Below are 24,068 nucleotides of genomic sequence, written 5' to 3'. Positions count from 1 at the left end.
GGCAGAGCAGTATGGTGGGGTGAGCACAATGAACTGGTTCAGGATGATTCTGGTTCTTTGGCTGCAGCTTTGCTGTAGTGAAAACGAGTGACAGCTTTTATTTTTGAGCACCAAGTTCCTACATTTGGTTGCTTCAGTGCATATTTTTAAGGCACACATGTAAGCATACTGCAAAGCAACTGAATCAACTTCAAAACCTCAAGTTTCTTGATGTTCATACTTTATGTTTCCTCACTCCCTTAGCTCATTTTTACTCTCCTGTCATTGTCATTGTCCAAGTTCAAAGTGAGGGTCAGTGTCAGCTGTAGGCTGGCTGTGGCACTAGCAAAAGCTCATTAATGCCACAGTTCGTAGCATGAAATATACTGACTTTAGTTGCCCCAATGCAACAGACAAAGTGTCTTCAGCGCCAATGGTTGCCGCTTGCACAGCTCAAGCTTCTTCGTTGCTGTCGCAGTTCAAAAGCTGGAAGCTATTACAAATGTTAGTGCAGCTGCCTGATATCAGGTAGAAATGAAAACTTTTTACTCTCAGTTTCCATCAGAAATCATTCAGAGGTACTTCAACATCGGTGTAAATCAGGTTCACAGTGTAGTAGACAACTGGCCCTTAGGAAAAGGGGGTGTCATGACAAAACTTTATGGCCTCAAAATATAACATATTGAGCCAAGGCCTGGACCGTGCAGATCTATTAAAGCTTTAGGCAACTTTTCCAATGGCACCAATTCAAAGTGAGACACGTGTTTAGACAGTACTCACCAAAAAACCTGAGTTCAAGGCAGGACACAAAGGAGCAAAATGGAGACAAGTTTGCTCTTAAGACTGGCGGCAAGGCAGGAAGTGCTTTTTTAAATATATGGACACCAAGATGTCTTAGTTACAGGACAAAACATTTCTGAAGTTCTCAAAGACATTGACCGAGCTAGAAGCCAAGTCTTCAAAAAAACTTGAGTCAAATATCAGCAAGTGAGTCAAGAGTCACGTTGGAGGCTTCAGATTGGTGTAAAACTGCACCAACCGCAGTGTGGAGCACCGTGTCATGATGAAAAACAGCAAGGGGGGGTGAAGATGTCTGCATTGGGACTTGCAGAGTTTAACAAAGCAGGCTTTTATAGATATAGTGAAAAGCCTTCATTTAATGAAAACCCTAATAGAGTTCAGGTTAGGGTTAGGAAGTCAGAATTTCCTTTCTAATGGGTCATACATTTATGCATGAAGCAGCTCATTCTTTTAGATTTATGTGGTTTTGCCTTTCAGAAACAGTAACTGCTGTTCAATCCTCTATGGTTGTAAAATGATAATGTCCTGTTTGCTCCACAAGATTTAGAAAACAGACTGAGTCAAAATGAAAAGATTTGTCCTTCAGTCATTGGGAAAGTGGATTAGGGAAAAAACTTGTACAGCTGTAAATCACAAACTCAAGTTTCACCTGGCTCCTGGAGCAAACACCCAAATACCCAAACACCCAAACACTCAAACACCAAAACCAAAGATCCGTCTGAAAACCATAAATATGAAGTGAGAACAATTCTCCTGTAAGTCTGTGGGATAATGAACTCCTCTCTTCCAGCCTGCCATCTTTTATTTACAGTATATCTGGGCTAAGGCGGCTCCAGGCAACAAACAAGAGGCCTGCAGAAGACAGTGCATTCTCTCTCTCTCTCTATCCTTCCCTCTATCTCTCACTCCCTCTTTCTCCGCCATCTTTGACACAGATGTTCTAATAAACGCTCCTCATTAATCAGCCCTCTCCCTCAATACATCACTCTACCTCTCACAGGGGGCCCCACGTGTATGTGTGAAGAAAACAACACACACACACTCACACACACACACACACACACCTATTCTTCGTCTCACTCTCTCCCACTGCTCTGTCACGCACACACGCATACGCACTAAGTGAAATCAAGCAGATAACCAGAGCCTCTGCTGCCACTGCGGAGCCAGCAGGAGGGCTGTGCTAGGGCTTGTCAACAGGTAGCATGGCTGAGTGTGTGTGTTTTGGTGTGTGTGTGTGTGTCTGTGTGTGTGTGTGTGCAGAAGCATGTGTGTGTGGACCCTTTAAGTGATAGCCATCTGCAGCACAGAGAGCTTATCAGCAAGACCAGGAAGTGGCACTGGGCTACTATCGGTCCCCAACATCTACTCCACTCCCCATCACGGGAGACAGGAAGAGACTGAGAGAAGAGAGAGAGAGAGAGAGAGAGAGAGAGAGAGAGAGAGAGAGAGAGAGAGAGAGAGAGAGAGAGAGTGTGTTCATATTTGTGAGTGTGTGTGTGTGTGTGTAGGAGAGTAACAGTGCAGCAGGCAGGTAGTGTAGGCGCCCAGCTGCCAGCATTAGAGTGTGGTGCACACACTGGCAATGAAAACACACACAAACTGCAACCCCTGCAGACAAACACACATGGTGCAGATACACAAACGCACACACGCAGATTTACACACACACACACACACACACACACACACACACACACACACATGCACAATTAAATCTGCACACACACATTCCAACTTAGCCTGATGTCTTGAATCAGCTGGGGGAAAGGCGCATCCCATTTGCGACACTGTGCCTAGTCTCTCGCCAACATCTAACACAGCTCAATTATGGCAGATACCCACCTAAACTGGGTGACCCCCTACCCCTCCCTTTCATCTAACACACACACACGCACACAAGAACATATAAAACACACACGCAGACACACAAACTGGCAGCCACGTTGGGCCTATGGCAGCAGAGGTGGTGAAGACCTGCAAAGATGGCATTTTGATGACTATTTGCTGCTACGCAACACAGCAGCTGGTGCATCAGGGGCCGCCCAGTGAGAGGGAGCGGGGGGCGGGTAAGAAGAGGTGGTGGCAATGAGAGAGACTGGGGTGATAGGGGGGCTCGTTTGTTGCCATAGTTTCTGTGAATAATGGCAAGGGGGTTGGTAAGCTTGGTAGCAACCTCAGGAAAAAAAATTAATAAACCTGATCGCCTGATGGTGACAGAACCAGGGGAAGTTTTATTTTGCCCGTGCATCTCCAAGCTGTGAGTGTTGAAGCTAGCTCCACATACGCGCAGCTCTGAATCAGCTCCCCCGGCAGAGTGACAATGGGCATGAGTGAATTCATTTTCCCTCTTTGAGTTTCCTCGTGCCATTTGTAGGCCAAACACACAAAGCATGACTCCCTGCTACAAAAGAATGAAACTAAATGTTTGACAAGGTCCCGTACAAAAGCTGCGTTTCACAAAATAACCCCCTGCCGCCCTCCCCTCCCCGCTCCACTGACCCCTCCTCCCTGTCTCTCTTCAGAGCTCTGTTCCGAGGTGAGCTAATTCTCTTTCACTCCCTCACTGCGATTCTCTCATCTGTTAACCTCTCTTTGCGGTCCGGGATTACGCAGCAGAAATTCGAGAAAACACTAATCCTGAAAAGGTGCCAATCTCCTTCTGACTCCTGCAACGCCCCTTCCCCTCCCACTCGCTCCACTTTTTTTGGTCAACTCAGAAAGCCGAGAGGGGTTGGCAATATGCTTCTTGGCGTTTCACCTTCTTATCATACCACACAAGCAGTGACATCACCATTCACAGGGCAGGGAGTCCGCGTATCGAGGCAACGTGGGAACAGCCCTCAAACGTCACAACCAGTCTGCTACACCAATTGGGTCTTTGAGGAACAAACTGTCTCTCGACGGGTGTAGCAGGCCACATTAAACCCCGCGGAGTAACAGATGTCAAACACCATCATGGCAGCCATGTTTGAAGAAGGAGTAGATAATCAGGGGCCGGCTTCACAAAGATAGACTTTCCATGGATGGGCTTTGATAAAGACAAATAGCTGTGAGCCGTCTAAATGATCCATGAAGCACTTTGGTTCATGAGTTTTTAGAAGCAAGACTACAGTGGAAGGAATTCTGGGAAACTTGAGGCTTTTTATAGAGTAAGAAATGAAGACCTGCCTGTAATTGCTCTGCAATGATGCAACTAATAGTGGTCAAAGTACCAGGGCTCTCGCAGCAACAGGGCCCAATGAAAACCAATGGAAAACATGGAAAACATGAAGTCCAGAATATTGTGCATCGGGAGGAAAAATCCTACCGCTAGCTAGCTCGCCGATGATTCAGTGATACAGGATATAAAGTGATATCTGCAAGTTCCACATAAAACAACTTTACAAGAGGGTCTTCAGATGTTTGTGGGATTAGATCGGTTTTAGGCTTGAGTTAGCATGAAGTGTAAGATTTTTAAATGGTTTGTCTATGTCACGTCTGACTAACTTAAGAGCGAATTTAAAAATTGCCTGAAAATATAAAGAATCATTTTGTGAAACAAGTCCAAGGCTATGCAGTGAAAACACCTTGAAGCAGCCAGTCTGTCTCTGAGCTACAGGATTTTGGAGGTTGCTGCCTTAAAAAAATAGACAGCAATTAAATTAGTAAACATAATAATGTCTACACTACCAGACAGACGTTTGGACACACCTTCTCATTTAATGGATTTTATTTATTTGTATTATTTTCAACATTGTAGATTAATACTGAAGACATCCAAACAATGGTTTTGCCATAATCTGGATTACAACAGTAGTCAAATAGGGCTTTCTATTGTGTACTAACCCTACCTCTGAACAACACAACTGATGGTCTCAAACACATTAAGAAGGCAAGTCATTCTACAAATGAACTCTTGACAAGGCTACTGTTAATTAGAAACCATTCCAGGAGACCACTTCATGAAGCAGACTGAGAGAATACCAAGAGTGTGCAAAGCTGTCATGAAGGCCAAAGGGGGCTACTTTACAGAATCTAAAATATAAAACATGTTCTGGTTTGTTTAACACTTGTCTGTGAATTAAATAATTCCATATGTGTTCTTTTATAGTTTTGATGTCTTTGGTATTAATCTAGTGTTTCAAATAATTGAAATAAATACAAACCATTGAATGAGAAGGTGTGTCCAAACTTGTAAATGTAAAATAACCTTTTCAAAATCAATGCTTAGAATTGGTTTAAAATTATACAGTCTTTATGATTACCCATACACTACCTAACTAATAACAAGGCAGTGAGAAGAGACGCATTTTTCTAACACTCACTGCATTGGAGGAAAATATTTTGCACTGATTAAAGAAACCAAGAATCTACAAGACTTCCTACATGATTGATTGATTTAGGATTGGCACTGATAATGAAATGTGTTCACGAAAGAAAGACACAGCTTCGGTTCAAGATATTTTCAGAACCTGCTTTCGTTCTCACTGGAAAGCTAAAACAATCTTCAGTTTAATTTGAGACTAGTGTGTGTATGTGAAAATAGCAAATCTGTGTCTGAGTAAGAGTGTGTGTCTGCGTGCGAGTGTGTGTGCTAGATCCTCTGAGCTCGTGTGTGCTCTCCTCTGAGCCGTCTTCACATATGGACCGTAAACAGGGTGATTACCAGACCGGGCTGGGCTCCGCCTGAACGCCACCCAGGGACTCTTTACATCATCAGCGCACTGCTCATGCCCGGCTAAACACACAAACACACACTGTGAGAGTAGCAGCTCGCACACACACGAACACACAGCAGAACGCAAATGAGGGTCTCCAGGTGACCATACGGTGGCCTAGGAGGAGTGCTGGCTTCACACTGAAGGAACCTACGCACACTTTTGGATTTAAACACACACAACGCATGCAAAACACAAATAAAGCTTTCACATATATTCATGTGCGTTGATATACATTTCAGAAATGTACTCATGCGAATACACACACACACGTATTTCCTCACACTCACACATTATTGGCCCCTGTGAGAGATATACTGCCGTTTCATTCCATTCACTCTAGAGCTGCCTCCATGATATACTGACTACACCGCCTGTTAATACAATATCTGCACTGGCGCTTTCGTTTCCAAACCTCCCAGCCGACAAAGGAAAAAAACACAGAATGTAACACCTAACATGTTTGGCTCCCCGGTCCTGATGCTATGAAATGTTGAGAATTAACTGAATGAGAAAAAAGAACAAAAACAATCCAGATCTTTCTGGGTTTCGGCCAATGTTTATCTAACAATAACCATACGTTCAACAACACCTCTGCTTTTTGGCTGCTATTGCACGCAGTGTGTGCGTGAGCATGTGTGTGTGTGTGTGTGTGTGTGTGTTGGGGGCTGAAAAAGAAACCAAAAATTCATGCAGCAAACAAATGACAATAGCTATTGATTTGGATTTTCTATGCGGATTCTCTTTCCCACTTGTTCAAACTCAGGGCATTTGATAAGTACAGGATAAAAGCGAGGGTGATGGGTATTTGTTTGGTAGCAAGAGGGGAAAAGGGGTTGGGCGCTAATCGTTTTAATTTCTTTAATTTAAGTTTTTGGAATAAGGAGACTGGGCTTCAGCACCTGTGATAAGGGACATTCTTTAGCCAGAGAGCTCTGATTCATGTCTTTGAGTAACTCCTTGAGGGCGTTTCTTACTGTAGAGTGGCTCCATTGCTCGGGCGGCAGGTCCTCCAGCTTAGGACAACTGTGGAGAGAGAAAAGAGAGGAGACATATGGGAGGTATGGGGGTGGAGAGGGGGGGGGGACAAAAAGGAAAGATAAGATAGGGATAGAAAGGAGGGAGAGAGGGGGGGGGGAGATAGGGATGTAGAAGGAGAGAGGAGGAGAGCATGAGAAACAATTCAGATGGAGAAGAGGCAGAAGTAGAAAGGAAAGCCAGCAGCCCTGATGGTATCTTCAATGAAATGATAAAATACACAAGCTACAAATTCAGTAACACAATATCAGCATTATTTAATCTTGGTGTAAGGGTCGGACAGTTCGCTGATATATGGAGCAAAGGAGTAATAACACCAATCTTTCTATCTGGTAATACATTTCACCCAAACGGCTACTGAGGAGACACAGGGAAGTTCTCCTGCAGCATCCTCTACACCTGACTGTGACACGTCTGTATCCCTCATCCTTTATTTGGACCCTTAACATAATAACCTGATCCTTTAATTGATTGAAAATGTTAAATGACGAACCATGTTTGGACTTTTGTACAAAAAAGAGTCAGAGTAATGGATCTGTCAGCCATTATTATCAGGCAGAAATCGACCAATCAGGGATAGGGTGAATATTATTAGTTATATTGGAGCAGGGGTTCCCAAAGTGTGGGTTGGGACCTCCTGGGAGGTCGTGGGATATAATGGAGGAGTCCTGAGATGTCATCCAGAATGTTATTGTTTTTTTAAGTAATCTAAAATTACATATTTTACCAATTATTGTAAAAATATCTACAAAAATAGTCGTTAAATTTGCAAATACAATATTTATTTTGTTACCAAATGACTCCTAAAGTTTGGGTTATTTAACAGTTAATCTACAGAAGCATCAGTAGCAGCAGGTAGCACAGGAAACATAGCCACATGAGAATTAAGGTACTTTTCTGCAGACCAGCTAAATTAAGTATGAAGCAACATTTAATCACTTTGAGGGAGAGTGGGGGTCGCAAGTCTTTGGCGCCTTTATTTTGGGGATCAAGGGCTGAAAAGTTTGGGGACCCCTGTATTAGAGTATATAATGCACAAAACAGTGCATGAGATGGTTTAGGAACGGTTTCATCGTACCATCATTGAAATACTCTCAACACTGTCTGCAGCATGTGCAGCAGAAATGGTTGACATTGTAAATATTGTCCATTTTGTTGTTCTGATATTATTTGGAATGGGTGAACTCTCCATGTAAAATCAGTATTGGCATCAAAAATGTCCTATCAGTCAGGCTCCAATCAAGACTACTTGCATTATCAGCTGTATGATTGATAAACAGCTTGATCTTCACATTATCACAGACAACACATGACTACACTTGTGTCTAGTAACTGCTTGTTTTCTGACCAACAGGCCAGACCCAGAAGATATTTAATAAAAGGTGAAATTCAATGAAAAGCAGCAGAATCTCCACATATGAGGAAAAGATAAACAGATTTTGGAAACGTAATTTGTCCATCGCTTATTGTTTTAGCACTGCTCGGGCGTTCTCTTAAAAAACTGGGAACAAATTACTTTGCCCACATCACAGATTGTAGCATTAGTCCAAGCCTGTTTAAAATATGTATTGATGAATTGGCCGAATCACTGGAACAATCAGATAGACAGAGTGGTGGAGACAGAGCGAGCAACCAGAGAGAAAGAGAGCTGAACACACACGGGCTCGTGTTCTTTTTTCCCTGCTGCAAGCGCCCCTCCAAGACAGACAGATTTCATTTGGCGCATCAAGCAGATGCATCTGGAGATTGCTCTGTCTCTCTCTCTCTCTCTCTCTCCCTCTCTCTCCGCCTCCCTCCCTCTCTCTCTCTCTCTTTCATATTCTCCCTCTCTCTCTCTCTCTCTCTCCTGATTGTTCTGATTAGTTAATTACTTTATACAACACATCTGCTGGATTGATGCATGAATTATACATCAGCTGCATGTGGCGACTATTATTTCGTGTTACTTCTACCTTCCTGGCTCGTTGTGCTCGGCGAAACAATTTAAGGTGTTACTGGCTAGATTTCTGCAGTAGTCAGGGTGAAGGGGGGGGGGGCGAGGGGGAGGTGGGGGGGGGGGCATGAAGGGATGGAGAGAGAAAAAGAGGAAAAACAAATACAAAACAATAACAATACTGACAACAATGTGCAGCAAATCCAAACAGATTTATATATCAAATAAACTGTCTTTGGCGTTAGCTGGTGCTAGAGTCGTGTGCCGCGGGGATTCAGCTCTACCTGAGGAACATTTCTGGGTTCTAAAAATGAGAAACACATCTACGTGGAGGGTGGGAGTGAGGAGTAAGTAGAGCACCCAGTTGGCTCTGGATGAACACTTCATGTGTGTGAAACATATGTTTGTGAGGTTAGTATTTTACAAATCACTGAATTACTTTTCCTTAAACCTGCTGTGACACTTGACAAGTGAGAGAAATGAGAGATTGAGCAAATGGTGATGGGTGTATAAGAGCATGAGACAATGTGTGTGTGTGTGTGTGTGTGTGTGTGTGTGTGTGTGTGTGTGTGTGTGTGTGTGTGTGTGTGTGTGTGTGTGTGTGTGTGTGTGTGTGTGTGTGTGTCCATAAATCTGTCAGTCTCTGTGTTGGAAATGTTACGAGCAAGGAGATAACAGGAGAGAGGAGTAGAAAAAGGATGCGTGCAATGGTCGAGGCTAACATCTGCTTGTAAGAAAACACACTCACACGCAAACAATGGATTTTCCAGAACACCTTAAACTGCTCCAGCAGCCAGAGAGCCTCTGGGGAGACGGAAGTGAACAAGAGGATGGAAGGAGGGGAGAGAGAGAGACGGGAAGGGGGTAGTGGAGAAAGACAGCTATCTGTGCATTCAGGGGCTAGCATGCCGGAAATAAACACAACCTTCTGTATGGCTGGTGAAGGTGGGTGGCGGTGGTGATGGTGGTGGGGGGGCACAGAAGGAGAGAGAGAGAGAGAGAGAGAGAGAGAGAGAGAGAGAAAGAGAGAGGAAGAGTAGGAACAGCAGCTGTCACAAGCCTCCACACCAGCTCCACTCGACTGTGTGTGTGTGAGTGTGTGTGAGTGTGTGTGTGTGTCTATGAGCACATATGAGCCTGTTGGCGTCCATGTCTATAAATGTTCGTATGTATAAATACAACGAAGCCTCACACCTACAGAGTAGCATTTAGCATACAATATGGTGAGTGATGGCACAAGACGGCTAGCAGCACTCAGTACTAGATGGGTTTGTTTTATTATATGTGATGTAGATCCAGAGGAAATATATTGCACTTAAAATAGCCGGTGCAGCCAGGTTTATTTATGGAACTATTTCAGGTGAACAACCTTGCATTCATCTGCTGCAGAGTCATTTTTAGCTGTGAGCAGTCTCCAGTTGCCCACCTCGTCCCCTTTTTTAAAGGAGAGTTTAAATCGGTTACTTATTATCATATTACATTTGATCAATCTCTAATATCAGTGTGCAAAAATATTAGTATTATATCTGCATCAGCAAGAATCCCCTAGCAATTAAATAAAGAGCTGCTACAAGGATTAAACCTACAGTGTGTTAGCTAAACTGTGGGCATCACTGATTGGTTAACTGAAATTGACAAATAAACCAATAACAGAAGGAAGTTATCTGTATTTGGTTGGCTTTTTCCTCGTTCCTCTAAGGTCAGTCTGTTATATGTGCATGTAAGTTTGTGTGTGTGTGTGTGTGTGTTTGTGAGTAATGGTATTCTCAGTATCAAAATGCAAGGGGCATCTTCAGATTGGCACCTGCCTCTGGGCATACAATACGTGCTGTGTGTGTAAGTGTTGAAGTACAGTCTACTGGGTGAACTCTAGTTCTGTAGGTATAGAAGTTTTCCAGCACTTATGTGTTGGTTTGAGGTTTTACTTTGCGTTTTCTGTGAGAGCTAGGTAGGTGAGAATAAAGCTAAAGACATATCGGATTGGTACGCATGAGTATGCACAAGGGATACATGACATTTGTGTGTGCGTGTGTGTGTGTGCTTCTTACCTGTGCAGCTGGATCTTAAGCGTGACCACATGGTAGACGTCCTGCAGCATGTCAGCCACCGTAGCATCCGGTGCGTCTGTCACATACGACAGCGGGACGGGGTTCCACTTCCCCACCTGAATCATGCCTGAAAGATGCAACATGGACAGCATGGGTCAACATGGATGAGCACTGGAATATTAACTTATATGACCATGTGACCAAATTTTAAAAAAGACAGAGAAGGTTCATTTTAGAGCATTAGGCATAGACTGTATAAATAATGGACGTAGTATCCATGATGTCACCCATCTGTTCCTGAGTGCTGTTTTTAAGCCGATCGTCGGCGGGAGCCATATTGGAAATGCTGAACTCAACCAAAAGAGTGTGAGGTAAAGAGGCGGGGTTTGAGCCTCCTAGCCAACAGCTGTGTGTTCCCGCCTGTCAATCAAGTCAGTCATGTCCTTATCTGGGCAAAAACTCATAATCTTAATATCTTCTGAACCGTCGTGTCAGAAAAAATTCAACCCCCGTACAGTGTGCCGATAGAGACATTAGTGACGTAGACCCAAGCTGCAACCTCCAGTCTAAAATATGAGTCCAATGCGGAAGTGCTAAAAACTGCAGTTCATGGAGGATCCACTTGAAGCTGGCTCTGAAAGTACCAGAGACCACATACACACCAATTCAAAAAAGCCGATATTTACAGCAGAAATTAACATGTTTACAGCCTGGTACAAAAGACGAGTGTAGTCTGGATAGCTCATTTCTCGATCGGCACAGCTGACTTGATTGACAGGCAGGAACACTGTAGCTGTTGGCTATGAGGCTCAAAGCCCGCCTCTTTATGTCGCAATCGCTCAATAGCAGCAATATGGCTCCCGCCGACGATTGGCCTCAAAACAGCGCTTCAGAAACAGATGGGTGACATCACGGATACTACGTCCATATTTTATACAGTCTATGCATAGACCGAAGCCGTTTTTTTAACCAGGCTGTAAACATGTTTATTAATGCTGCAAAAATAGTCTTTTTTTGGAATTGGTGTGTATGTGGTTTCCGGTGTTTCTGCATCCAGCCTCAAGGAAGTTCTCAATGAATTGCAGTTTATAATGCTTCCGCATGGGCTTCATATTTTGAGACCGGAGGTTGCCGCTTGGTATTAGCCTGATAGTTGTTAAAGTTGGATCTCCATTTGTAATTATCACAGAAGCTCAAACATTCAACACCATTGCAGCTATTTTCTGCAGTTTTTGGAAATGACTTGCTTCCATTAGAAAAAAGAAAATCTCTCCAACTTTTAATTAAAAAATCAATATAGTGTTTCTTAAAAATGCTAAAGTGCATTAAAAGATAACGGGATACTTAAGCGTTTGTCTTATACCCCAGCACAGAAAAGGTTTGTTTAAACCCAATAAGACATGAATATCATGAATAAAGCCACATGCAGACTCCCCAAACGCCTCTTGGTGCCATAAACACCCTTCACAAACTTCATTTGTTACTAAAATCCCAACAACCGTGCAAAAATTCCTCCTGAGACTGCCTTAAAAAAGATGCAGCCCACACAGCAGGAAGTAAGATTATACAAGAGGAGGACTAGGGTGTGTGTGTGTGTGTATGTGTGTGTGTGTGTGTGATGGACAGGCTATAATAAAAGAGCACACTAAGAGGCACCTTGAAACAGCCACCCTCGGCCTGCGTGCGCTCAAGTGCAATTAGTAGACCCTTTCCTCCACCTGCCCCTCCCACCCACTGACTCACTGAGGGTAAGTGTGTATAAATATATACATTATGAGAGTGTATGTGTGTATTTTGTGTGTGTTACTTGTGTATATGCCCAGCAATGTGTACGTGCATATAAACATTTTTTGGTGTGCAAGTCTGTGCATTTAGCCTCTGTGTGGGAACGCGCGAGAGTGTGTGTGACCTCTGAGAGACTTGAGCATCTCCTGTCTGGGATCAGTGTCAGGATGTGTTACTGTGGCTTCAGATCTGCTGGCGGTCGGCTATTATGGTCGCAGTGTGTGTGTTGGTGTGTGTGTGTGTGTGTGTGTGCATATAGGGGGTATTTGAGTGTGTGCAGCTTGTCAGAAAACGCTGTAGAGCAGACGTTAATGAGCATTAGAGAGATAAAAACAAGAGGGCAGAGAAGGAAGAGACGATGATGGGAGTCAATGGGTGACATCAGCGGTTTACCTTTGGCCTGAGCAGCCGAGCTGTGGGAGTAGCCCAGCGACAGCAGGGCCATCTCGATGAGCTGGTTGAAGAGCATGTCCTTGCGCACCAGGACGAACTCTGCGTGCTCCTCCTTGCTGTCAAAATCCATGGGATTCTCGTAGTGCTCCACCACGCAGAACACAGGCAGCATGTTGCCTGAGGACACAGGAGGCACGAGTGAGAATGGAAGGGTTCACATTTCCTCACATGAAAACTTTGACCTTCAAGTATTCTGTATTTGCAGAGGGGAGGATTAATATTTAGCGCTGATGATTAGGTTACACTGAGATTGAGTGTCAAGGGATTATGAGTGAGTGATTAGATTGCTACTGAGTGGTAGTCCTGGAGAGAAATTAAGTGTTGAGTCTTGACCACACAACAGCATTTTTCATCTTTAATGGGGCCATTTCTATCTGAACCTTCACTCCTTTGACTCAACGCCAAACTGTCACACCACTGTGGGGATTCAAACACTCTTTATTTGCAGAACGAGCTGCACATTTTCAGAAACAAGATGCTTTTTCTTGCTCCCTTGTTTTTACTTTACATGTTCTTTTATTTGTCATGTACTGTCCATGATATTTCTACTGGTGTTCCCATTTGAAATCCCAGTTTAAGAACATTTTTAATTACTTTCTAAGCCTTTAATGCATTCCCAGGTCTTTCAGGTGATGAAATATATAGTAAAGAATCATCATCTACAGCTCTGCGTGAAAAAAACAATCGTTCAATCCTCACTTTCAAGGTTTGTGTCATCACACAGGCCTTCACACTGCCTATCCACCAGATTTCTTCTTCCCATGATGCAACGCTTCAGATTTCACCTCTGCACCCTGGCGTTTCAAAGTCTTTGTCAACAGCAGCCCAGCTTTTTTTTAGGTGGAATGAGCAATCCTTGTCCAAAGACCACTGAATGTTCAAGAGACCCACTGTGCAAATATCACCCAATAAGGCTGTCTTTCTCAAATAACACGCTCAAAGTTTAAGAAAGTTTTACAGCGTGGGGACGCCTCGTTCTTTAGTCAGTCTGGGTAAAGTATCTGAAAAAATCTGAATATTGTAAAGCTTGTTGAAGGAGGTATGAACAGTATAATTTACAGTATCTATATGGCGCCCTGTTGCCTTCCCTCCTCAGTATGTCTCCACTCTTCTGTCACCTGAACAAATTTCTCTACATTTATTGTCTTTGCCGATTAACACAATTCCCATTCTTATATTTTTTTCAATCCCAGGCATTCCAGAAGATGCACAAAGCTCTGGCAAAACAATCAATAAGCCGACAGATGCCAGGGAATGTGCTGAAAGAGCTGCTTTTCTCCTGCCCTGATTTTAATAGATAAAGATCTAACAATAAAGACTGCTGTGTAGGTTCATTTGGGGGATCAATACTGGCTTTGTTTCCAGGGCGCCCAGAGAGGGCTGCGGTAAATATTGTTTCGGGCTCGGACACAATGCCCACTGTGGGCCCTCTCTGCGAAGCCTCCGCGGCGGACCGCCCGCCTCCATTCGGCTGCTTCACCCTTTTACCCAGGAAGAAACTAAAGGGAAAGAAACCAAGGGGAGACGAGGAAGGGGAGGAGGAGGCTTGGAGGAGCAAACATCGTAGGAGGCCAAGAGAAGCAGAGATGATGAAGGTGAAAAATTAGGCTTTCTCAGCTGGAGCACGACACGTAGATTAAAGGAGCAAATAAGAGAAACGGCCCTTCTGAGGACACTCACACAGCCACATTCCAAGAGTTCCTGAGTCCCTGATGCCCAAAGAAGACCGAACCAGCCAAACAAACAAACAGACGAATCTTAGCTGGCACGCACAAATACAACTCCAAACCTGCAGTTTTCATTTCAAAACCACTAAAAAAAACACATACTCATAAAAAGATACATATTTTGGATAGCTTTGCCTGCCGTGTTTTTCACCCAATGACACCAGTTATATTAAAAAGCTATGTCATAATCTGAAAGTAAAGGCTCCCTTTGAACAGGAATGGCTCTTAAAGGACAGAAAGTTTCTCTTAATAAACAAACGTCGGAGCAGGAGGGCTGCGGCTGGAGCGAGGAGCGGTGACACAGCCCCGTGCAGAATAACTCTCACTGTGCTCTTCTATTAGCTATTGTCTCTGCAAATAAGTGGGAGTGTGTGCATTGTGTATGTGTGCAGAGATGACTAAAGATGCATTGTAAAAAGGTTTAAGAGTTTTGGAGAGCAGGCAGGGGGTTGTGATGGTGGGTGGAAGGTGGTGGTGTTTAAGTGTGTGGGTGGGGGGCTTTTTCAACTGCATTCAAATAGCTCTTCTCTATTTACATGGTTTATTTTTTTATTCTTTCTTTTTGTGACTGGTGCAGAATATGTCAGCAAAGTTAGTTTTGCTATATTTGTTTCCTGTTTCCTGCAGACTGGGACTGCAGATGACAGAACATGTCTTTGTTGGTTTTTTAGGCAACATTTGATGTATTTATTACATTTAGTCTGCTAGGTGACAGAATAGGGTGCTGCAACTAATTATTGTAATTTCAATTTTCTAGATTCATTGATAAATAGCTGAAAATAAGCCAGAAAATTGTGAAAGATCTACATAATAATATCTTATAGCCTTAGGCAACGGCTTATTTAGTCCTACTGAAAGTTCAAATCCAGATACACTCAGTTCTCTGTCACATGAGACAAAGAAAAACAGCTAATTCTTATATTTAAAAAAGCAAATGTTGGATTTTTTGGCTCGAAAATGATGCATTAGTCTGTGATCCATACTCTTTGAACAAGCAAATCAATTAATCCTCAATTTTTTTGTGAAAAACCTGAATAATAGAAGTTTCTCATCACAGAGGAAATCATAAACCCTCATTTATAAAATGCAAAAAGCAGAAAATGTTTGGCTTTTTGTTTGTAAATGACAAAAACAAAACTTGTTCTTTTTTGATCAACCAATAAATCCTGACACCTCCACACACACTGTCTCTCTTACCTCTCTTGTGGCAGGTCTTCAGCAGGTGGCCCGTGGGCTTGTAAGGAACCCCGGCTAGTTTGGCCCCGGTGCTGCCCAGCCTGGCCCGGCCCAGGGGGCTGCCGTTCTGCTCCAGCCGGGGCAGCTTGGCCGGCGGGGCCTTAGCCTCTGCCATGCTGTTGACCAGCTCAGAGTTCTCCTTGCCCAAACACGCCTCGCTGAGATGTTCCATCATTCTCAGCACCTCTGCTCACTATCACCTGGGGAGACACACATGCAAAGAACCGGCTGTCAGAGGAGGATATGTGTGCATGGTGTAAAAGAAGCGCAAAAATTGAGAAGGAGGAATGAAAGGTGATACGAGGGGAGCAGAGACACCAAATATTTTTGTGTTGATATCACTGACATGTGAAGACGTGAAGGGACATTTTTAAAGTGCAAAAAAAAAAAAAGTGCTTTAAGTAATTGAAACCTCTGAGAACAAACCCATTACAGCAGCAACTGTCAATTCGCTTCAGTTATGTCGACGCAGAACATGGTGACGTTTCCGTGCTGCTGTAATGTTCCCATTTTTCAACACATGTATTATGTATGGGTGTCCCGCTAGAGATTCCCATGCGAGAGGGGGCAAACAAGCTCCGGTTTTAGTGCAAACACATTAATTTGCTGGGAGATTCCACTTGAATGAATACAGTGCAGTTCAAGGAACAAGGTTTCTGCTGCTGCTGCTGCGGCGCACGCAGAGAGGGGAAACTAACGTAATTCGGTTTCTGAGTCACTTGGTTCGGCTTCACATTCATGACGCAGCTCAGGAGGGGGGAGGTAGGTGAGAGGCGACAATGTCAATTGTCTGTGAGCAACAGACACAATCAGTTACATTAATTTACAGGTGTGAAGTTCTCTTTCTAGTTCTGCATATGCACAGGAAACTAATGTCAAGCAATGAGTTCACAACTTAACAGTGATGGAAAAAAGCAACGTTGTAAAACTTCAAATGACAAGTTGCTGACTCATGAAGACTGCTAGAAAAAGTTAAAGAAAGGAAACTGAGAAAAAGGAAGGAAAGATGGAGTCTGTACCAGTTTAACCACAGGTGCTTTAGTGATTGACTTATCATGTATGCATCATCTTAGTAAACTTTAATCCATGGTGGATATAATGTATTTAAAATCTGCAAAGGGAAAAAGTTATCACGGGTGACTCTGCATGCAGGTTGTGCGGATGAACATGAACAGGAATGCCATTTGTCAAAGAGTGAAAAGGGGCAAAATCATCCACCCCCACGCAAAAGATCATGAACTCCCCTATTCATAACATGCAATGAGGCAACTAATTCCTCACAAATAGGGGAAGGAAAGAAGCGAGGGATGGGAGGGGGTGGTTAAGGGAATCCAGACCCGGATCCAGGTCAGGATTTTTGAATGACCCTTCAAAAAACAGAAGATACAGGAGCAGCAATAGTTCAAATGTACATATTAAAGGTCTTAACAAGGGGGAGGACAAGTTGACAGAGAGAGAAAACAAACCTTGAACGCAGCACTTGAGCAGTGGGGAGCATATAACACCGGCTGGAATACGCGTCTTCTTCAAGTTTAAGAAAAAAAAAAGAAACCCCAAACAACTCCTGCTTCTCTCTTCTTATCTCTCACCCCTTCTTCTTCTACGTATGCATGACAGCAAATTAAAAAAAAAGAAATAGCCCCAAAAATCAGTCTTTAAAAAGACGCTTCCTCCTGCAGGCGGTGCGAATAAACAACAACCCGGGTCTGTGGGAGAGACGACGAGGTCGAGATGGACCGTGATAGGCGAACATTGGTAATCGGTGTGTGTGTGAGTGTGTGTGTTTGCATGTGTGTGTGTGTGTGTGTGTGTGTGTTAGCTAATTCCGTCCAACTGGAGGAAAAAAGAAGCAGTAAGCGGTGGAACCTGCGACATTTAGCCGCGTCCGACGCGTACAAGTGAACGCGACTTCAGCTTGAGTTCGCTCCACAACATCCACACACAGAAGAGAGAGGAGAGGCGGCTGCAGGGAGCTGTTCCCCCGGCGTGGAAGCGCAGCACCTCGGACACAGTTGGAATGATAACACCCCAAATAAAAAAAGCCCCCTTCCTTCCTTCGTTGTGTGTGTGTTCACGGAGAGAGAGAGAGGGGAGACGCACAGGAAAAATAGCTCAACGTCGGACTACCGGTGGAGACAGAGACAGAGAGAGAGGCTGCAAGATAATAATAACACCCGAGTGTGTGAGGCTTGCTGTCGCGGTGGAGGCGATGCGCACAGTCGGAATAAAACAAGCAGGAGGAAGGGGGTCAAAAAGTGCCGTTTACTTTCCCACGTCGCGGATAGAATAAGGCTTGCTGCTGTGGATGCATAAGAGAGCTGCCTGCGATAGTAATAGTAGGAGGTGTCCTGTTGGTTGGGGTTGGGGATAGGCGTCCGGACGGAGCTCCTCTTTCTTTCTTTCTATCTCCCTCTCTGTCTCTCCCCCTCCGTCTCTCCCTCTCTGTCCCCATTAAATTATTAGTTGTATTGACTCATCACTCCCCCCCCCCCTCTGCTCTCTCTCTCTCTCTCTCCTCGCTGCTTCTGCTTCTGCTGCTGCTGCTGCCACTGCCTGCTGCCTGCTGCCTTCCCATTCTCCTCTTCATTTCAGATGGCGTGGTGAAAGAGGGGGGAATGAATAAAAAAAAAATAGAAAAAATAGTACATTGATAGGGGGGGTTGGATATGTGTGTGAGTGAGGGGTGAGGAGGAGAGATATAATCCCTCTTTGGGAAATAAGATGATTCCTCCGCCGTGTCAGGGCCGGGGAAAAGTCCTGACAGGAGAGGGATAAAGTGGAGAAAGTGTGCAAGGGAGAGAAAGCACACACACACACACATAAACACACATGCATGCACACACATAGTGAATGCACACACAACAAGGGAAGGACGGTGGTGCGATTTCCGGCTGTGCGCGCAGGAATTTTTAATCAGCTTGATTAGAGTGAGGCGGTCCTGCATTTATTACCGGGTACACACAGATGTTCACGACACACACGCACATACTAAAACACCTTCAGGTATGGTGAGATTTTTTTTAATTTTTTTTAATTTTTTAAATATTTTTTTCCCCCCCAATACATAGTTTTACCCTCAAAACAGTTCACTGTAAGCAATTAAGTAAAAAAAAAAAAAAATATCAGTTGAACTCCATGACCTCTAGTTTTTATTGCAAATTAAACTTACAAATAATTTTTAAATATGCCCCCTTGTACTAAAAACACAATTCAAGTATTGCATGCTTAAATTTTTGGTTAATTTTGCATAAAAAGTGAAACATAAGCATCTTCTCATCACCTCAAGTATCATATCTTCCAGCATTTTTTTTAATATTAATGTTTTAATTGACATCATTAATCAAGAGTAGTAGCTAAGTAGTTAAATGATAAAGTGCATGATTTGATGCAGTCTTTATAGACACAAAATATGAAAAAAATTATAATTATACATTAAACAAGTATTGTTTCAACATCTTCAACCCTTGTCAATCATGTACTTTATTTTGATATAGCTGCACATAAATATTTGAGATATGAAAAGTAAGGGCCATCTATTGTCTCTATTGTTCTGCATGTGGAGGAAGGTGGTGAGTTACATCCCTGTTTTTCAGTGAGTGGTTTGCGAGTAGCAAACAATAGATGACTGGTAAGATTTTTCAGTGCTGTATTTGTCCAACACATTGCAAATAAAATCAATATTATGTGCTTGTATGTATTCCCCTTTCAAAGAAAGAAGAATCATATATTCAGTAATTATATTCAGTTAAGTAAAAAGGCATAAAAAGTAGTATAAATACTATATATTTGAATAAAAAAGTGAGTTTTGATCAGATTTTTTATTACATTATGCAGACTTTGTTCAACGCAAAGTAGCAGGAAGTAGGAAACATTCCCTCTTTCAACATAGCTTTGTTTTATCTTCTATTATCTCAAAATTTTTACCTCCGCAGCAGATCACACTGTATAATGTCAAACTGGATTAAACCAAAATATTAGACAAGCTAATCTCTGTTGATACTGTCAACAAAACCCTGAACTGTCACAGCGGAGGAAGAGCTGAGAGGAGGCAAGAAAAGAAACTGAGGAATGTTTGGAGGCTGGAGAGCGACACACAATCTCTGCAAACAAAGGCAAGCTGGGAGGTTTTCTCAAGTTGATGTGTGAGCTATTGTTATTATTTAGTAATTATTTCATGAACCTTCCCTCTGCTGGAGGAGAGCTTAGTCGCTCCAGAGCAAACTGTGAAAATATCAGACAAGCTAATCTCTGTTGATATTGTCAATAAAGGTCTGATATGGTGTTTGTACCTAACCTTAAGGTGGCCTAATAATAACTGCTTCACTTTGACTTTATGAGCAAGGGTTGAACTAATATCCTGTGGAAACACACACACACACACGCACACATACAGGTGACTGTGCTATCTGCTGGTGTGAGCTGTGCATGTATTTGGGTCTCCATCTTTAGGTTCTATTGTGGGCAATGAGGTGAGAATGTGAGGTAAAGTTCACTGTCAAGACCACAGGGGTTTTCACACATAATTGAAATATAGTGATATCATAGAAATATCATATAACCATGCTGTTTTTATGATAATCTAACTTTAAAGAAGGAGATAAACAAATTGCCTTAAAAAACTAAACATAAGGTTGCTGTTTGACCTTTTTGATTTGGTTATGTGTGTTGCAATAACTTAGGCCTGTCAAGTAAACTTCCCCTAATTAAAGTAGCAAAGAACCATGTGTTTGCACCCTTGATGTAACTTTAGATATACTCTTGACCTCTTTTGTAGGTTTTACTGAACATATTCAAACTGCAGTAATTTGAAGATAAGAGAGGGAAAGAAGCGTTCATGTATTTATCATCATTCTGCCACAGACTGAACATTAACCTTTCTTTTTTTTTTTAAAGCAGCAACAAGTTGCCTTGATATTCACCAGATCAATATTCACATCAAACAGAAATGGAACAATAGAATCGGTCCAGGTTATACAAATACAAAAACAGGAAACACACAAACAGGAAGTGAGTACACCCACCTCGACGACAACGATGAGAGGCCACAGGTTGAGGCCCAGCACGGAGGTCAGGTGCGTGTGAAATGCTACATAACACTACATGCTTTCTAATAAATCTTTGCAGGGCTCATAAACTCCCTCTGTGTGCGACCGTAAATACAATACACTAACGGTAAAATGGCCTCACACAAAGCTGTTGTTTCATAAACAATGCAACACCGCAGACGTGAGCCTCTCAGCTTAACAACAGGAACCACAGTCAGGTGACGAAGACGGTCACGGAACAACTGTGGAGAAAATCACACAGGTTTACGGAAGGTGTTTACACCTTAGGTTTAGGGGAAAAATACTGGAGTCCTTTTAGAAGAAGCTAGAGAGGATCACAGACGAAAGAAGCGATGATGTGTACAGAAACAGTGCAGCTTAACCTCTCATTCAGTCTCTGCTTGTGAAACCAATTCATTGTTCCACCCACAAATGTGAGGTCAGAAGTTCTCTCATCTCTAAAAAACCTTCGTGTCCGAAGGCTGCGTACACCGCAGGAGGCCGGCGGAGAGGCTTTTAACGGAAAAATGCACCCTGAAACTCACCTCTCGGACCTGAGATGGAACAGGTTCTTGCCGTATTGACACCTTGTAAATACGAGATGCAAGTATTGAGGGGGCGGCTGTTTTTTTTAAAAGGGTCTCATGTCTGTGGTTTTAACAGGAAATGTAAGAGTTGTTGAAATGTCTTGTATAAGACGATCGGTGTTTGAAATGATGAGCAGAAAGCTGTATGACAAATCCAGTGAACAATTCTTATCTTTACCTTTCTCTGAGTCTCACTGAGCTGCCAACACTGTGTACTAAACACAGCTGTGGTGAGCGGTGTGGTTTAATGACGCTGCTATGTGTCTGGAGAAAGGACCCCAAACTGGGAATATTTTCAGATTCACTCCAGTTTGAAATATTGTGCCACAAAGTCACTGAGGACACAGAAATAAAACACAGAATTAAATTGTATTTAAATGAATTTTGAGCCGTACACATTATGGTACATGAAATATGATGATATGAGGCTTTTTAAAAACAATAAATAATGAATGCTAGGTCCAAATTTGTCCATCAAATAGTTGTTCAGTATGATAAGGAGTGTATGATTTTTCCAAAATGTGTTAATTGTTCACGTTCGACGTTACCATGCAGTAACATGCATCGAACAGAAAATCTGCAGCCCCCCCCCCCACACTCAATCCTTCCCCTCACTAGATCACCGTGCATCACCTCTACCTGCACAGCATCGCTGCACAACATCCTCCATGTTGACATGTTTTCCACGTAAACATGTTTAACACAATGTTCCTGATTCTCTCTGTTTTTTCTCTCTTTTCCTTGGCTTAGCTTAGCAGCATTCCCAAAAAAAAAAACAGGAGCGACGGTGAAAGCAAGCCATTGTCGGCAAATGTTCTTTTCTATCTGGCATGACGCAAGCAGCCGCAGTCATTTCCACTGTGATTGTCGGGCACCATCAGAGAGCATCGATAACCCCTGCCAGGCCTTGGCACCGCCAACAGGTGCCGGCACTGCCAGCGAGGTTGGCACCGATGTGGCTGTGAAAACCCTCTGACATCCAGAAGGGCACAGATTTGCACTGAATGCACCACTGAATCAACACTGCTGATTATCAATTAACATATACCGTTTTGTATCGCACAGAATAGAGGAGGAAAAATGGGTTTTGAAACACAGAAAGCCTGTTTAAAAATACTAGCCATGTGCTGTTATAATCATGTGCTGAATGCAGATTTAGCCCTGTTCAAGGTGGGTTTTTACAAGCCTGTGCGGCTTTGTGTCGGGGAGATACAGTACGCGGTGAGCTGTGCACGCACACAAGTGGAATTGTTCAGGGAAGATTTTGTGCCTGTTGGCTGCATTTGTAAAGAAAACATGAAAAATGACATGAGAAACATGACGGACTGGATGTTAAATCACAACAAAGGACACCTCATATTTAAAATGTCAGGAGTCATAGCATTACACCGCAGATTCATGTCACCTTTTTGTGTGCATCACCACAGGTACTGTATGTTTCCCCCATAACACACTGATCAAAACCATTGCATCTGGCCTGCTGACTTCTACACCGCATGTTTACGTCTCAGGAGGATTAAATATTGTGTCTTTTCTCTAAAATGGCACTAATAATCAACGCACAATGACGGCAAACATTTAAAAGAAAATGTATAATTGTCGGCTCAACATCAGGAAGCCGCTTTATTTACTGTGTCAGGCGAATCCGGCACCATCACTCACTTTACGTAGGTGTTGTGATGTCTTCATGCTCGCCACTTGTGATGCTTCTAATAAGCATTAATACGATTATTTGGATTACTAATACAAATTAGTCTGCGCATCCAGTCTGGAGGGAAAAATCACAAACAGCACGGGGATAAGAGCTGTCACTGCGTTGACTTTGAGCTCTTTCTGCAAGTGTCTGCCTCAATAAATGCACACACATAAACATAATGGTATTATTAGAGGCTGCAAAGGATTTAATAATCTGTCGGGGAACGCGTCACAACATGTGTGGGTGCACGGAGGAAACCAGAAGAGACAAGATGTCATGTAGAGTGGAAAAAAATGGAAAATGAAGGTAGTGTACAGTAGGTGCCGTGCAAAACAAACAAGCAGTTAAATGACTAGTAAAAAGGACAGAAGCAGTGAAAGCACGCACATATATATAGTCATTGATGTATTAACAATTACTGTTTTAATTTTTTGTTTTGAGTGAATTCACAGAAAAGAGAGGCGTTCGACTTAGGAACAAAGAAGGTGTTTAAGCGGTCGACTATGTGGGTTGAAACAGCTTTACAATCACAAGACTAAACCAACACATGTTAATAAAATATAACATTTAATAGAAAGAGAAATGTGAAGAAGAAATCTGTCTCACTTGTGATTCCTTCAAGCAGAGTGTGTCAATGTCTCGTCAGCTAAGGTGTCACTTTTCTAAAAAAGTGCTATCTTTTCTTTGTTAGAGATGTTTTTCCTCTCAAAGCGTTGATCCTCCTGCACAGCTGCTGCACAAAAATCACAGCCCCGCTTCATCTCAGCTGTTTTTTTATCAGTGTACCCTCATAAGTCATCTAAGGACCATGGAAAATAGCTTAATCACTTGTTACGAGGTAAGCACAGATACACTAAATATTCCATAATGAACATATCCACCAAATCAAATTAGTTTTGTGTTTTCCATTAGCCTCTCATACAGCCAGCGTGGCTTCCAATTACTCGCGGAATAAGGTGTTTTCTACATTTTCATACGTCCGTTGCAACGGTGTGGGAGGAGGGAGGAAAAAGAGAGAAAGAAAGAATAAGACGGGGGGA

The 24,068-nt window shown here is 42.9% G+C and overlaps 1 protein-coding gene across 8 annotated transcripts in view; it reads right to left on the bottom strand.

The window, feature by feature from the left end:
- Positions 1 to 24,068, bottom strand: part of LOC117823564 (DNA-binding protein SATB1) — an 84,897-nt gene that overhangs the window by 37,092 nt on the left and 23,737 nt on the right. For 2 of the 8 annotated variants that reach the window (XM_034698793.1, XM_034698791.1), the window contains 4 exons: positions 15,662 to 15,900; positions 12,678 to 12,854; positions 10,500 to 10,626; positions 6,383 to 6,506 (listed from right to left, as the gene is read on the bottom strand). In XM_034698793.1, coding sequence (XP_034554684.1) covers positions 6,383 to 6,506; positions 10,500 to 10,626; positions 12,678 to 12,854; positions 15,662 to 15,875 — 642 coding nt within the window. In that variant the 5' untranslated portion in view covers positions 15,876 to 15,900. Of the gene's footprint in view, positions 1 to 6,382; positions 6,507 to 10,499; positions 10,627 to 12,677; positions 12,855 to 15,661; positions 15,901 to 17,166; positions 18,291 to 24,068 lie in introns of those variants that run through there. The other 6 variants (XM_034698796.1, XM_034698792.1, XM_034698795.1 and 3 more) reach the window with 5 other exon arrangements.

Source organism: Notolabrus celidotus, chromosome 12 (assembly GCF_009762535.1).
Source record: "Notolabrus celidotus isolate fNotCel1 chromosome 12, fNotCel1.pri, whole genome shotgun sequence".
In the NCBI taxonomy this organism is placed as follows: Eukaryota; Metazoa; Chordata; class Actinopteri; order Labriformes; family Labridae; genus Notolabrus; species Notolabrus celidotus.
This window is presented reverse-complemented; position numbering and strand designations above follow the sequence as displayed.